Raw genomic sequence first — 15,279 nt, 5'->3', positions numbered from 1 at the left:
TGAATTATTCCAGCCTCACGGAACTCTTCAATAATTGATACAATTTCGTTTGAATGACAAGTATTCCCGGCAGCCTGAGAAGCTAGAAGTAATTCTAATCTTTCTACTATTTCATTGTAATCATCAAAGTATTTATAGTCAATTGATTTGGTAGTATATTCCATCAACATACCCTATCCGGTTTTTTTCAATTTTCGAGTTATTACTCCTTTCAATAAAGAAGATGGTACGGAACCAGTTCTTTCTCTCACTCGTTGCTTTTCCTTTTCCAATACTGGACGGATAATGGAATTATATTTGCCTTTGATATCATCTGGAAAAATTCTAATTGGAAGATGAGGGTTATTTTCACGACTATTGCACTTGTCTATTTAATAATATCCAGGTAATTCATGTCCCAGAATAGGTAACCCCTTTAATACTGATAGGACCAGCAACCTCCCTTCAATTTTGTTTTATAGGTTTGAAAGAAATTTCTGAATTACCAACATAAAATTTTTCCTCCATTGGGTTGTGAAAAATACCTAAAATGTGATCATAAACACCATCAGTATCTCTTATTATCCCTCCAATATACTTCCTAGAAAGCGGTGACGCATATTGTTCAAAATACTCTTGTAGCACTTTCGGATCAATAATGGTTTGTTGAAAATCACTAATTATATTCATATATTGTATTCATCGACTCTAGTAAGATACGGTAAGTCACCGTCATCATTTCTAGTTTTATAAGTATCTTAATTTCTTGAAAAACTAGGCCGCTCCATAAGTGTACTGCTAAGCTGCTCACTGGAACTTACATATGCTAGTCTATAAAACGGTCTAATTGATTATCTTTTACTCGAGCCTGGTGATGCGAACACATCTGGTTGTTTATTTATTTGGGTGATGATGCAACAGACTATGAAATAGGTCTCATCAATTTCAGTACATACAATTCTATACCAAATATCGATGAAACGAACAATTTCTTTATGTGGAGAATACTAGGAAAACAATTTTTCCTTTATAATATACCTCTTGGCGCATATGAATTGAAAGATATAGTTAAAATCTTGAACAATCACGTAAAAAGCATAAAGACAGATGCATTTATTGGAATAACACCGGATATAAATACTTCCAAAGTGTTTGTGCGGAGCAATTACTTCATATCATTGCAATCAGACATCACCATAGGTTCTTTGCTTGGTTTCTCAAAAGTTACTCTTAAACCAAACGTGAGACATATTTCACACCGACTGGTGAATATTCAAAGTGAACACGATAGGCATTGATTGCAACATAGCAGCTGGATCATATTTGAACGGAAATCCTGTGCATATAAATCACAAATTTTTTCCAACAGTGCCTAGCGGTTATAAAATAGTCGAGTCACCGCAAAATATCTTGTATTACCCCGTCAGTGTTAAGACGATTAACAACGTCAAAGTAAAAATCATTGATCAATTCGGAAATTTCATTAATTTTCAAGGTGAAGAAATTGCTGTTACTTTACACATCAGAAAAGTATGGTCTTAGAATTTAATGATTCACATTGCAGTAAAAACTATAAAGGACCCTCCATTTCTGGTAAGGGCATCAGTTTGATGAAAGCAAAGACACTACCCACAACCAAAAATAGACAATTTTTGAAATCTCTTGGATTCAACTAATATAATAGAGATCCTACATGTTACTGATGAGCCCTTCAATGATATCACTATTGAGCAATTCCAGTTTCACACATATCATACCTGTTAAATTGAGCTATAATGATGAGATTCGAATGCCCATACAGGATTTGGATGCATATACACTACCCTCAAATAGTTATTTTCACATTGAAGGAAAGATGCAAAGTTCTTCAGGCACGATACCAACTAAATTAAAGTTTATCAATAACGCTATTGCATTTTATTTCGTGAGCTTAGATATGAGCTGAACGGTATCGTAATAGATTCTGTACGTGATGTAGGACTTGTTTCGACAATAAAAAATTACCTGTCTCTGAATGAAAATGAGAGTATTCTCATGCAAAACGCAGGATGGTTCCCAAAAATGAAGAGTGAAAAGGTGTTGGTTGACGCAAATGGAAATTTCAATGTTTGTATACCATTACGATTTTTATCTGTTTTTTTTTGGAGATTTTAAAAAAATTATCATGAATATGAAACAGGATCTGATTTTACGGTTAGATAATTTGTTATTGAAAAACTCTGTTATTTCTATTGGTTTTAGTAACCAAAAATATCGAAAACAATCCGATTAACACAGTGTATTGTTTATGTTTCTTTCAAAATTAATTTCAATGTCTTGTTATCGAAGGTGCTCATGAAATTTTATCATCTTGCATTAAATACAACGAAAATATATTCATTAATCTCTCTATTCATGTGGATTGGAATTTTCGTTTAACAATTTTAAGTAAAATCTTAAATATTAACACTAAAACATTCTTATAGAACAGGGGTCTCTAAACTACGGCCCAAGGGCCACATCCGGCTCGCGGACCGATTTTGTCCGGTCCACGGAGATCTAGCATACTTGAAAACTCCTTTTAGAGAACATATTTTTTATAGCAAATTAAATTTAGTTTACTGAAGTATTCTAATTTTATATTGAATAATTATTAATATGATATCTACATTGATATGGTCATGGGCTAACTACTCATAACATTATTGTAGGCTTATTGTTATTGTTTTTGTGATAAGTTGGATAAAGAAACACAATATTGTAATGAGTAAAGACATGTATAATATGCAGAAAATTTAACTTCAGTATATAATAACTAACAAATTATTGAAATGAATCCAACTAACATTTTATACATTTTAAATAAAAACATGACTTATAACAAGCATAATGACATATGAAATACTAATGTGATTTATGTAATTGAGATTTTCCACTGAGTTTGTAGTTGCGGACTAATTTTACTTGTATCAATTATTAAAAGAGATTTAAGATGCTCATAGTTAATTTAGATCTGTGCCAAAAACAGAAAACAGCCCACGAGCAAATTTATGCACATTATCAAATTGTGTCAGTGGAAGACTCTTATAACATTCGAACAAAGATGAGTTTTGATATTTGTTCTTAATTATATCACTGCACTGTAGATCAATTATTTTCATTTGAAGTTCCAGGGCTAGGGTTTGAAGGGTGTCAGTATCAAAAGGATTCTGAAAAATCTTCATTTGATTCGCAATGGCATCAAAGTCCGAGAAACGAGTATTAAAATTTATTTTCAAAGCACTCAAAGTTTCGATTGCAAAATCGATAGGAAACTCAGTCTCAGTGGTGTGGATGAATATTCCACATGTTTTAAAATGTGAAAAACATTTACTTCGTAGTTGTGATTGAAACAGTATCAATTTCTTCCGGAATGATTTGATATTAGTGTATGAATCAGGAAGATGCTGGTTTTCTCCTTGCAATCTCAAATTCAGTTCGTTCACATGTTTTGTCAAATCAACATAGAATGCTAACTTCCACAGCCATGTGTTGTTTAGTAATTCAGTAAGAGGGCGATGCTTTTCATTCAAAAAAATTTCGATCACTGCTCGAAGTTCAAAAAAGCGCTGAAGGACTTTCCCACAATTAAGCCAACGTAGTATGATAGTATGATAAGGTAAGTCATTTTCTCCAATCTCTTCAATAAATTGTCGGTGATTCAGCCCAAAAGATCTGTTAAAATTAACAGTTGATATGACTTCAGACATATCCAAACATTTTCCGCACAAAGACTGTTGATGAATGATACAATGTAAGACTAATGGTTTTGAACCATCGTCATTTTCTACAGCCTTTAACACAAGAGCGACCACTCCTTTATCTTTCCCACTCATGTTTTTGCCTCCATCAGCTGTAATACATTTTAAGTTTTTACATCAAAGGTTCTTTTGCTTAATGGCAATTTCAACTCCTTTAAAAATATCTGTACCAGTAGTTGTGCCATGAATACTATACATATCAAGAAGTTCTTCATGCACTTCATAGCTTTTATCTACTCCTCGAATATAAATCAACACCTCAGCAGTATCTGACACATCCGTTGACTTATCCAATGCCAAAGAAAACTACTCAACATGTCCATTTTTGTCGAACAGTTGAGAGGATATATTTTTAGCGATGTTTTCTACCCTTCGAGCCACAGTGTTTGCTGACATACTGACAGTTTTTAATAAATTTACCTTTTCAGGGCACATTTCTCGGCTACTGCAATTATGCATTCTTTGATCATTTCTCCATCGGTGAATGGTTTTCCATGTTTTGCAATTTCAAGAGCCACACGAAAGCTGGCACGAGTTGCAGCCTCTACAGCAGTTTTGAGTTTTGTAAATGAAGATTGCTGCGATTTCAATCCACTCTTCATAGCTTCCAATTTTTTTGTCCGCAAACTTGTATATTCTGAGTAATTTTGAAAATGTTTTGTTTCATAATGACGTTTAATGTTATACTCTTTGAGAACAGCTATGCTTTCATTGCAAATCAAACATAGCGCCTTGTTACTGGAGTCAATTACGAAATACTGAATGTTCTTTGACTTTTCTGCATTCACTATCAATTTTTCGCATCTTTTCCATACTACTAAATCACACACAAAAGCAACAATTAAAATCAAAATACTGTTACAAAAATGTCTTAAACTTAAACACGCACAAACACGTGTTGATTTCACAACAATGTCATAGGAACTGACTTGTGGTTGCGCCACTAGGTTTCTTATATATTCCAATTACTGCTATCTAGAAGAAACCAGAACTTTCTCGAACCAACGAGATTATTCTGTACGTGTTATTAACGCCATCTGTTAGCGATAGAGGGTACAACCTATTTCCTCTTGTGTCTACCAGATGTCGTGTCACGTTACTCTTCATGGCTCGTACTCTACGACTAATCTAGAAATTACAGATAATGACAGGAAAATTAATAATATGCAGGGTTGCCGTTTTGCGGACTTTAGTCTTATTTGCAGCATTTTTTAAACGTTGCGTACTTTTTCATCAGTGGACTATTTCACTTTTTACCACCGGCAACAATGATAATATGGTTTTGGCCCTCGGAACTTAATGGAGTAATAAGTATGGCCGAACACACCGGATGTCTTCACCTTCAATTACCAAAAACTGGATGGTACGTATGTGCCATCGAGCTGTCAAAGTGGTCTAGAACATGACTTGCTCTAACTACTTACGTGCGTAAGTTAAGCCAAGATTATATACTCGATCTGCCACTCTGTATAAAAATTTGACGACAAAGTTCGATTCTAGCGACATCTCTCGGACTGGCTCCGTACCAAGAAAAAAGATTTCTATAATCAAAGATTTGATCTAAGGTTCATATCCATGCTAACTTTGCGGGAAATTTGAAAATAACTCGAGTAATTTTAAATGCTCGAAGCTAGTTGTCGCATCAAATTGTGAATGAAACAAAAGTGTTATGCAAAATACTTTCATTTTGCTAACATTTCAAATTAAAATATTGTTTACAAGAAAATATAAATACCTGAAATTAAAATACTGTTTAAATGAAGTATTTTGTAAAATATTTTGGTTTCATTTACAATTTATGTGACAACTAGGTCCGACCATCTAAATTTCAAAATTGAATGGTTTATATAAGATATAGGTTGATGGAATATTGATACACAGGATGATTATTATAATTTTTATTTTGTTTTTGACATTTTATAACTATATCCACAATCAAAAAATTTTCCTTCACACTTTAGCGGGCTTAGGACTGTCAACAGTGATATGTTGCGTTTAAAAAATGCTTCTGTTTGTACAAGGTACATACAATAGTATATAAAAAACTGATTTTATAACCATAGATAATTAATGATATAACATACCATAACATACATAATCCTTATGAAATGTCTCTCAAATTCTCAAAACAAAATATTTTTTTCTTTATGCCTAACGAATTGATTAACTGGGGCAATCTTTCTAAGATTTCATCAGAAAAACCTTTGAAAATATCACAGAATTTTGCTGAAGGCGCACATAAAACATTTTTTTTATGTTCCCTAGAATATATTAATGAATTTGTCTTAATTAATTCTTTTGACAATATTATATTTTTACACAAGTGGCATTTGAGACTTTTAAATAATTTCTTCGCTACTGAACTTGCCACATAAGAAGTGACAGATCTAATCCTGTATATTTTGAGCTTCTATTGAATGGTTTATAAATTGGGACATTGACTATTAGCAATTTTTTTCCTCTGCATAACTTTTCACTAGGAGGTTTATTGTCATAGTAAATATATAAATACTTACCAGGTAAATGTAGAGTTGGCAGTAAAAGTTTTTTTAACCTGCCATTGGGGTTTCTACAAATTGTTTCAAAATGAATACCACATATTTTATGTGATGATAATACTGTATCTGCAAGCATTAACTTGGGGTTATTTATTCTTTGCAACCAAATTCTTCAAACGTCTTCATTCGTAGGAATGGAATGTCTATAAAAAAGTAAAATAAGGATAAAATTATTCAACATATTTAACCATTCAACAAAATGATTTCCTAAATACAAATTAATGAAGTTAGGAAGAAAAGAGTTATTCTCGTTTAGATATGAACTTGATTTCAATTTAAATATTTTTATGTTGATAAATAGTAAATATTTCTCTCACCTCATCGCTTGCTTATTCGTGCATCCTGGTACACAGCAGGCCTATACTTGTTTACTCATATTGAGTAAGTAAACACGACAGCACAATTCGCAACAAATAATAATTTAAATGCACAAAAATGCAAATAGCTAATAAACAAACAATATCGAACACTTTTGCAAAGATTTTATACACCTTTGCATTCAAAAATAAAACACCAAAAAGTAAGCTTTCAGATGTGAGCCAGTAACAGAGATGGCGTTGAAAATCGTACTGAACTTCTCCTATTCCAGTGCACAGGCCCTGAGTTAAGCGCAGTTACTAACAACTGCCTGCAGTGCCTGCGCGGAAGGATGCAATACATCGGTAGCGATCGTGGAATCTCGGGCGACTTCCTTGTGTGAAGCGAAGTTCGTTCTATGAATCATGAAATGAACGAACAGGAAGTTGTGTGCTGCTTTCGCTGTACGAGTCGTTCTTTATGCGATGCACCACTGGCACATATTTCTATTCCATGAAAGGTTGCAAGACGATTTATTAAAATTATTTTTTGCACAGCATCGACCTTTCATAGCACCAAGACTTATTTTGAAAAACCTTCATCAAATTCGTCACCAAAACTTGAAATAAGCTGATTAACGTACTGCTTTTGAGCTAGATCATGTTGAAAGTCATTACAAATTTTCTATGGTTATTCCATTTTCTAAACGATATGAAATTTTCAATAAGCTATACACAACAACTATTTCTCGCACTTTAAAACGTTTAAGTACACATATTGTCAAAAGTCAAGTCACCATCCATCAAGCTTGAAAGCAATAAATGACACAACTGAAAGAGAGATAATATAAACATTTAACATTTTAATTACTATAGATGAAAAACTCTTATTATGTTGCGCAAACATAGAAAAATGTATCCTGACTGTAAAAAGAGACTTTGAAGAGGAAATATTCAAATTAATAAATTTATATGAAACTGTATCTACCTGGAAAAAATAATAACGTACGGCACTAAACAATGCGGTTCATATGTATAGAATAAATTCAATTTTACCATTATATACTATGTGAAAAAGACCTGAAACATGTCGATTTTTATTCTTAAATTGACAATATTGACACTATGAAAATATTATCTCCTTCCAGCACCCCCTCGAAAATTTTAATTTAGAAACGTGTTACAGCTTGTTGGAAAGGGGTTGTTATGCAATCATAACTGAGAAAATTAATTTTTCTACGACCGTGCGTTTTAACCCAATTTCCCGCACGCATTTTAGTTTTGAAAGTGTCACTTTCCCGCACTAGTGTGGGAAAGTAAAATTATGCAAATTTTGACGTTATTAGATAGTTTTTTACTTCTGAGATTATAACTATTGTTACTACAGGTAAATCAATATTTACGAAATAGTCCATCAAATAAAATTTAAACCTTTTCTAGCTTTTTGTTGCATTTTAAATTTTTTGAAAATATAAAATAATACAGATATTTTTTATATAACCATGTAATTGTTACTAAAACGTCAAAGTTGTTCAAAACGTCTTGGAAGTGACCGAATAAGTGCAATCTTCTTCTAAATTAAACCACATTAAACCGTATCCGATACAATAATATTAATGGATTCATCCGACGAAGAACTTCCCAAAGCCATTTTGAAGGCTGCAAATGAAACTAATTCCGAGCTGTTACCTGCCAAATGACTTAAAACCGTTGCCGTCACCGTCAGCGTCATCTTTATGCGACCTGCAACCGATGCCATCCTCATCGACGTCATCTACCTTCCAGTTGAAACCAAATAACTCCACTGGACCAGCAATTCTTACTAGTCTACAGAATACAACAAATTGTGTTTTCAATATTATTATTTATAATAATTAGTAGTTTTCAAAGTTTTGTATATTATTATGTTTGCTGGAATAAAATAATTTTAGAAAAATGGGTTGGCATACTTTTTTGTATATACGGTCGTAGAAAAAATAATGTTCCTAACTCATGCGTAAAGTATCTTTCCCGCACTTGACCGCATGCCCGAACTCCGCTCCGCGTCGTTTGGGACAACTGCAGTCGCGTGCGGGAAAGTATCACTTTCCGCACTTGTTAGGAAAATAATTATTTAAGATGTAAAATAAGGTCGCATAATATTTAGAATGTATTTTTCAATGTACTTTACAATTAAATTAAATGTCCAAAATGACCACCATTCACTTCTTGACAATAACTGAAGCGATTTTGTAATTCTCGTCAATATTTTTTATGACCTCAGGAGTTATTTTGTTAATTTATTCCGTTATCCTAACTTTTAAATTAGCTATATAATTGAAATATACTGTAGAAATAATCAGCTATTTTCTTATTTGTTTTGCTAAACATCCGGAAAAAATCTTTGAAGATTCTAAAATATTAGTCAAAAACCCAATATTAACAATATAAATCTAGTAGGCTGCTGTCATTTAGGTATTTAAAGTTACTAAAAGACGACAGTATAATACAGGGTGTTCCAAAATTATCTTTACAACTTCGAAAATAAACAAGATATTTATATTCTGTATTTTGCATGTATTATAGCAACTAATAAAGTTTTTTTAGTACACTTCAACCATTGGTGGCCCTAAGCACTTCCAGTCTGTAATCAATTTCAAGCCTAGTTTAAATAGCCCCACAAGAAGAAGTCGAGAGATGTTATGTCCGGAGACTTTGGTGGCCATGCAATTGGGCCATCCCTTCAATCCATCGGTTGGGAAAAGTTTCGTTGAGGTGTTCCCAAACTGCTGTCAATCAGCGTGGTGGTGCACCATCCTGTTGGAAGTAAACAAAAGGCTGTAATTCTTCCAACTGAGGAAGAGCAAAGTTTTGAAGAATATCCAGGTACACGCAGCCAATAACTGTGGTTTCTATGAAGAAGACAGGATCAATGATTTTGTTGGGCATAAGCCCACACCACACATTAACCTTTTGGCTGTCTCGTTGAAGCTCGACTACTGCATGTGGGATTTCAGAACCCTAAATTTGTACATAGTGGCGGTTTATTGTTCCAGACACATGGAACGTGACCTCATCACTGAAACACACCTTTTTCAAGAAATATTAATCATGCTCAATACGCTGTAATATGTCTACCGCAAATTCCAAACGTTTTAGTCGATCTGTTGGTAACAGTGCCTACAGCAACTGTACCTTATAGGCACACAGACGCAAATGTATATGAAGAATCCTGTGGATTGAGGTTGTAGGCATTTGGAGTTGCCTTGAAGCTTGACGGATTGAAGTTTTCGGATTGTGCTGCAATGTTTGTCGTATTCGTTCCACATTTTCTGGACTTGTGCTGGGTCGTCCAGCTCCACTTTATTGCAATACTGATCCAGTCTTCATGAAGCTTGTGTGCCATGCACGGATGGAGGGTCTGGATGGTGGGTCCCTTTGGAATTTTGTCCTGAAGTTCCGTTGAACCTGTATATGTGATGTCGTTTGTATGGACTATGACACGCATTGAGCTTTCTGTTGTGGTGTCCACATCTTCACTTAGAACTGTTCAGCGTATTGAAAAAAAAAAAACTTTATTAGTTGCAGTTATACATACAAAAGACAGAATATAAATATCTTTTATGTTCGAAGTTATGAATTTTTATTGAAGTTGTAAAGATAATTTTTGAATTTTGAATATTTGTCACCAGCAAATCATGCATTCTATGAAATTTTCAGGTATTCTATAAAATGCCGGGTCTTTTTAAGCGAAGTATGGAAGCTAGCATTCATTCCATAGTCCGACTAGGCATTCTATGAAATGTCTAGACATTACATGAAATTCCGGAGTGAACTACGTGAGTTTCTATTAAAAGATACTTTATTTACCTTTTGACAATTGACTTGACGAGTGAAGTTACAACTGATAAGTAATTGTACGTACTGTTAATATAACAATGAATGCAGAACGCAACTATCGAAAAATCATAACACAGTATATACAGAGTTATAAAAAATTTTAGTCAAATTATGGATATAAATTATTAACGGTCGTTTTAACGTAAAAAAGTATTTTACTAAAATCAATCTTTCCTGTATATCCACCTATTTGTTTTTGCATGAGGAATTGTTGTGGCATTTTGAATTCCATTGAACTTTATGTTTGACGTAGTTAGGTTAGGTTAGTTATATTACCTACTGAATATATAGATATAAAACATATATCTATATATCAGTTGTAAACTTCACTGGTCACGTCATTCGTCACAAGATAAATAAAGTATCTTTTAATACAAACTCACGTAGTTAATATGAATAGTATATACATGACCTAAGTTCACTCCGGAATTTTATGTAATGCCTAGACATTTCATGGAATGAATGCTCGATTCCATACTTCGCCTATAAAGACCCAGCATTTTATAGAATGCCTGAATTACATGATTTGCCGGTAACGTATTAAATACTTATGGCTCATTTGTTCGACACTCAAAGAATAGACATTTTAATTATGATTGGTTGTGGTAATAAAACAAGAACTCAAAAGTTTTAATAATAATTTTTCTGGTCAACACGTTTTACATTCTACAGTTAGCAAATTTAAAAAAATGTTTTGTGAAACTGGACATGTAAAAAATATTGAAAAAACAGGTAGAAATATTCAATTTACTGATGATAAAAAGTTAGATATACTTCAGGAGTTGGTAATTTTATACTTTCGTGGTCCCCTCGTTTTTTTTCAATGAATTTTTTTTCAACATCTTCGTTTTTCCGGCGGATTTATAAAAATAAATTTGGGAAATACCTCAACTGGAGATTTCATATAGTTTTATGACTTTAAATGCGATCATATTCATTTTTTGTCTCCCTTAAAGATTTCATATGGTTTTCTGACTTGAAATGTTATCATAAACGCTCTATAAAATCGAAAAATCATGCGAATTTTACCGCGAATTTATGTGTAAAGATATAGGAAATATCTCAATTGAAGGTTTTATATGGTTTTATGACTTTAAATGGAAAATTGATAATTACCATTTATCATTTAAGCAATCATAAGTCCTCCAGCAATCCGATATTATCATAGTCCTAGGCTTATTCTTCTTTTGATCACTTCCAACAATGTCTTTTTACTCCGATCCATTACTGGTTCCATAAAAAATAAATTTGACTCCCTCTCGATATCTCCAATAGTCCATTTTCCCTCAATAACTCTTCCTCTATTGTACTTCCTATGTCTTCCGAATTTAGCCTCATCGATCTCAACAATTTGGCGCCGACCACCAATTTTCCCATTACACTTGCTAAAAATTCAAAACAAATATTCACATTTGGTCTGCTTTTCAAACAACATCCCCAGCCCCTCACCCCACCAATAGTCAACCTTAGAAAGATACCATTTTTTTAATAGTGTAAATATTCAATTTTTCAAATAAAAGTTAACTCTTAATATTGTACACTTGATTATAATAAGTGATTTTAAGAATGTTTTTGTTCATATAACTTTAATGATTACGGTACAAACGATTGTATGTGAGAAAAGGTCAATTTCAAGAGAAATTGTTATTATTTTTAATTATAAAAACATGATGAAGCAACATTTTTGTATAAATTTTTTTTCAATTTGTTTGTTATTTTGTGTAGATTATGCAAAAGAAAATATAACATTTGATTATTTGGAAAAAAGTTATCGACAGTTATTCGTGAATGAGTGCATTTTCATCAACATTTAAAGCACTGAAACCAATATAAGTCAATTCCCATAATTTCACCGTAATAAATCTACCGTAAAAATATTATCGAAATTGGATGATTTTTCGACTTTCTAGAGCCAAAAAAGTATACAATTACCCAGGAGTTGAATGAAGATGATCCTGTTAGAAGGCGAGAATTCTGTGAATAGATGATGGACAGAATGAACGCAGATTTACACAGGATACACTGCATGTGTGAGGCTCACACTCAATATCTTAAAAAAGTGAACGTTTGGGCAGGTATCATTAACAATAAAATTATTGGCCCTTATTTTCTTGAGGTGAGGTTTATCTAGATTTTTTGAATAACTTCTCAGTACCTACATTACAAAAACTTTTTTCTTATGTTTATCATCTAAATGAGATAGATCGATCCATTTACTACCAACAAGAAGGAGTTCCCCCGCATTTTGCACGTACACTTAGAAATTATTTAAACGAGGTTTTTCCCATTAGATGGATTGGAAGACGTAGAACGATCGAATCGCCGTCTAGATCCCCAATTTGACTCTTCTCTATTACTTCTTATAATTTTATTCAAAATTTAAAGTATATTTTAATAGACCAGACAATATTGCTGATGTAAAAGTTAGGATAACGGAAGAAATTAACAAAATAACCCATGAGGTCGTACAAAATATTGTATGAGAATGCCAAAATCGCCTCGGTTATTGTCAAGAAGTGAAAGGTGGTCATTTTGAACATTTAATTCTAAAGTACATTGAAAAATACATTCTAAACATTATGCGACATCATTCTACATAAAGTTTTGTGATAGACGACATTATCAAAATTTTACATGTTAAAACTTAATTTTCTCTTTTATTATTGCACCAAATTTAAACAAACTTTATATACATAGCTGAACAGCGGACTACAATCCCTTTCCAACAAGTTCCCACACGACCCTCTATTTTATTTAAAATTTTCGAAGGGGGTACTGGAGGGGGATAATGTTTTTATACTATAAATTGTCAATTTAAGAATAAAAATCGACCTGTTTTAGGTTGTTTTTACATTAGTACATACTAACGCTAAAATTAAATTTATTCCATACATATAGACCGCATTGTATAATTTGTGTTTTCATCAATATTTATGTAACAAAATGCATTAAGCAATGATCTATGGCTATGTGAGAGGTACTCTCTAGCTATTTTCTAAAACTTTAGCCCTCGCTGAAGTGGGTGAAAATTAACTTAAGAAGTTGAAATGCTGTATTTGAGCAACTAATATAGTAGATATATATAGTAGAAATATTTAAAGAGAAAAATTCTCATAGATAATATTACAGATGTAATTTCGCACCATTAATGATATTATTTTATAGCCAAGATGTGGAGTATTCTGTGCCCTTATTACTGAAGCAAGGGAGACAACAGCCTTGGAAATGCCAGATCATGAGAACACTTTTGTATTGAAAGCTAGCAACAATATGGAGTTTGTAATAGAAGCTTTGGACACTGATGATATGCGTTCATGGTTGGCAACAATTCGGTAAGTAACTATCCTTTTCATATTATGATCAAACATTTATGAAAATAAAAATGTCTTTAAGAGTATAATATAAGCAAAGTCAGATGAAAATGTATTGATGTTTTTAATTCCATTTATTAACTCAACACATACATGTTTTATCCAATGGATGTCAAATTGTAATATCAGTGAAAATGTTTTGTGTTGTGGAATAGCTTTTTGAATTGCTACATCAATTATTGCTTCTGTTAAACGGTCCAATAGAACCGCACTTAATGGTAAATTAAGTAATTCAAAGTTTATATTATATTTTATACTGGTCTGCAAAAAAAATCAATTCATCATATCTATTTTGTTCTCTAAACACGGAATCTGACATAAAATTAAGCACCACGCGTAGATGTCCAATATAATATTTATTTAATTAACAAACATTATTAAAGTATCAATTATCGTAGAGAAATAAAAAAATATTGCGGTCTAAATTTTATAGTGAAAAATAGTCCCAAATTATAGTCACAAAATGAATAAATATCTTTTGGAGTTTCTCGGCGAATTGACCAACAAAAATCAGCAAGCATTGCTTCTGACCATTTCCCACTGTAGCGTTTTTCAATCTGCATTATATCTTAATGAAACCTTCCACCATGTTCATCTGATACGGCTCCAAGATTTTCAGGAAAAAAATCTAAATGAGTCCAAAAAATGAATCTTAATATTGTATTCTAAAGGTTTATAAGCAGAAAGAAGCTCCGGAATGATTTGTCAGTTGCTCTCAGCTTTTCTATTCCCCAGAAAATGATAACAAAAACTTCCACAAAAGCCATCCAAGCTTTTTTTTCTGCTTTGCTCAACTTCGAATGAAAAGCTTCGCCTTTCATTACCTTACGTATCTGTGGACCTACAAAAATTTTCTGTTGCGACTGTTTCCGATAGTGATTTCGGCCCATTATTTGAAATTATGAAGCTGTTATTTTCAAGCAGGCAGAAATTCTTGAAAAAAACCATTGCTCAAATTACTTCACATTAATTGTTTTGTAGTTATAACTTGTTTCTTTCGATTCAAAATATCTAGAAAATTTTTAACGAAAACAGCTACACTGCCAACATGGCAGATTATATGAAGAATTGTCTAATTTTTTTCTTTTTCTGAAAAAGAAACTAAATAAAAATAATAATAAACCTTTTAAACTAGTAATTTTGAAACTATTAATTATTTAAGTACATTTCTGTAGGGTTTTTGAGTTTGGTTTACCTATAAATTTTCTTCTTGATGTTAGTTTCTTCTACCCAAGCTTTTGGTGTTGTGTGATCAACATATATTTGGCAATTTTTATTCTTGTGTGCCTTTATTGATATCAAATATTCTCTCTCCATTGTACAATCGTCTATTAAAAACTTTTATGCTTCCGTTTTTATATAAAAATTACAAATGTTTTAAAAGTTCATATAAAATTTACCCTGAAACATTCAGGAA

The 15,279-nt window shown here is 32.4% G+C and overlaps 1 protein-coding gene across 1 annotated transcript in view; it reads left to right on the top strand.

Annotated features, from left to right (window-relative positions):
• The window catches only part of LOC130447409 (SH2B adapter protein 1), a 120,336-nt gene that overhangs the window by 13,907 nt on the left and 91,150 nt on the right, over positions 1-15,279 (top strand). Inside the window, exon 3 of the mRNA XM_056784215.1 lies at positions 13,657-13,823. Within this exon, the coding sequence (XP_056640193.1) occupies positions 13,657-13,823 (167 nt within the window). The remainder of the gene's footprint in view (positions 1-13,656; positions 13,824-15,279) is intronic.

This window comes from Diorhabda sublineata, chromosome 8 (assembly GCF_026230105.1).
Source record: "Diorhabda sublineata isolate icDioSubl1.1 chromosome 8, icDioSubl1.1, whole genome shotgun sequence".
NCBI classification, from domain to species: domain Eukaryota; kingdom Metazoa; phylum Arthropoda; class Insecta; order Coleoptera; family Chrysomelidae; genus Diorhabda; species Diorhabda sublineata.
This window is presented reverse-complemented; position numbering and strand designations above follow the sequence as displayed.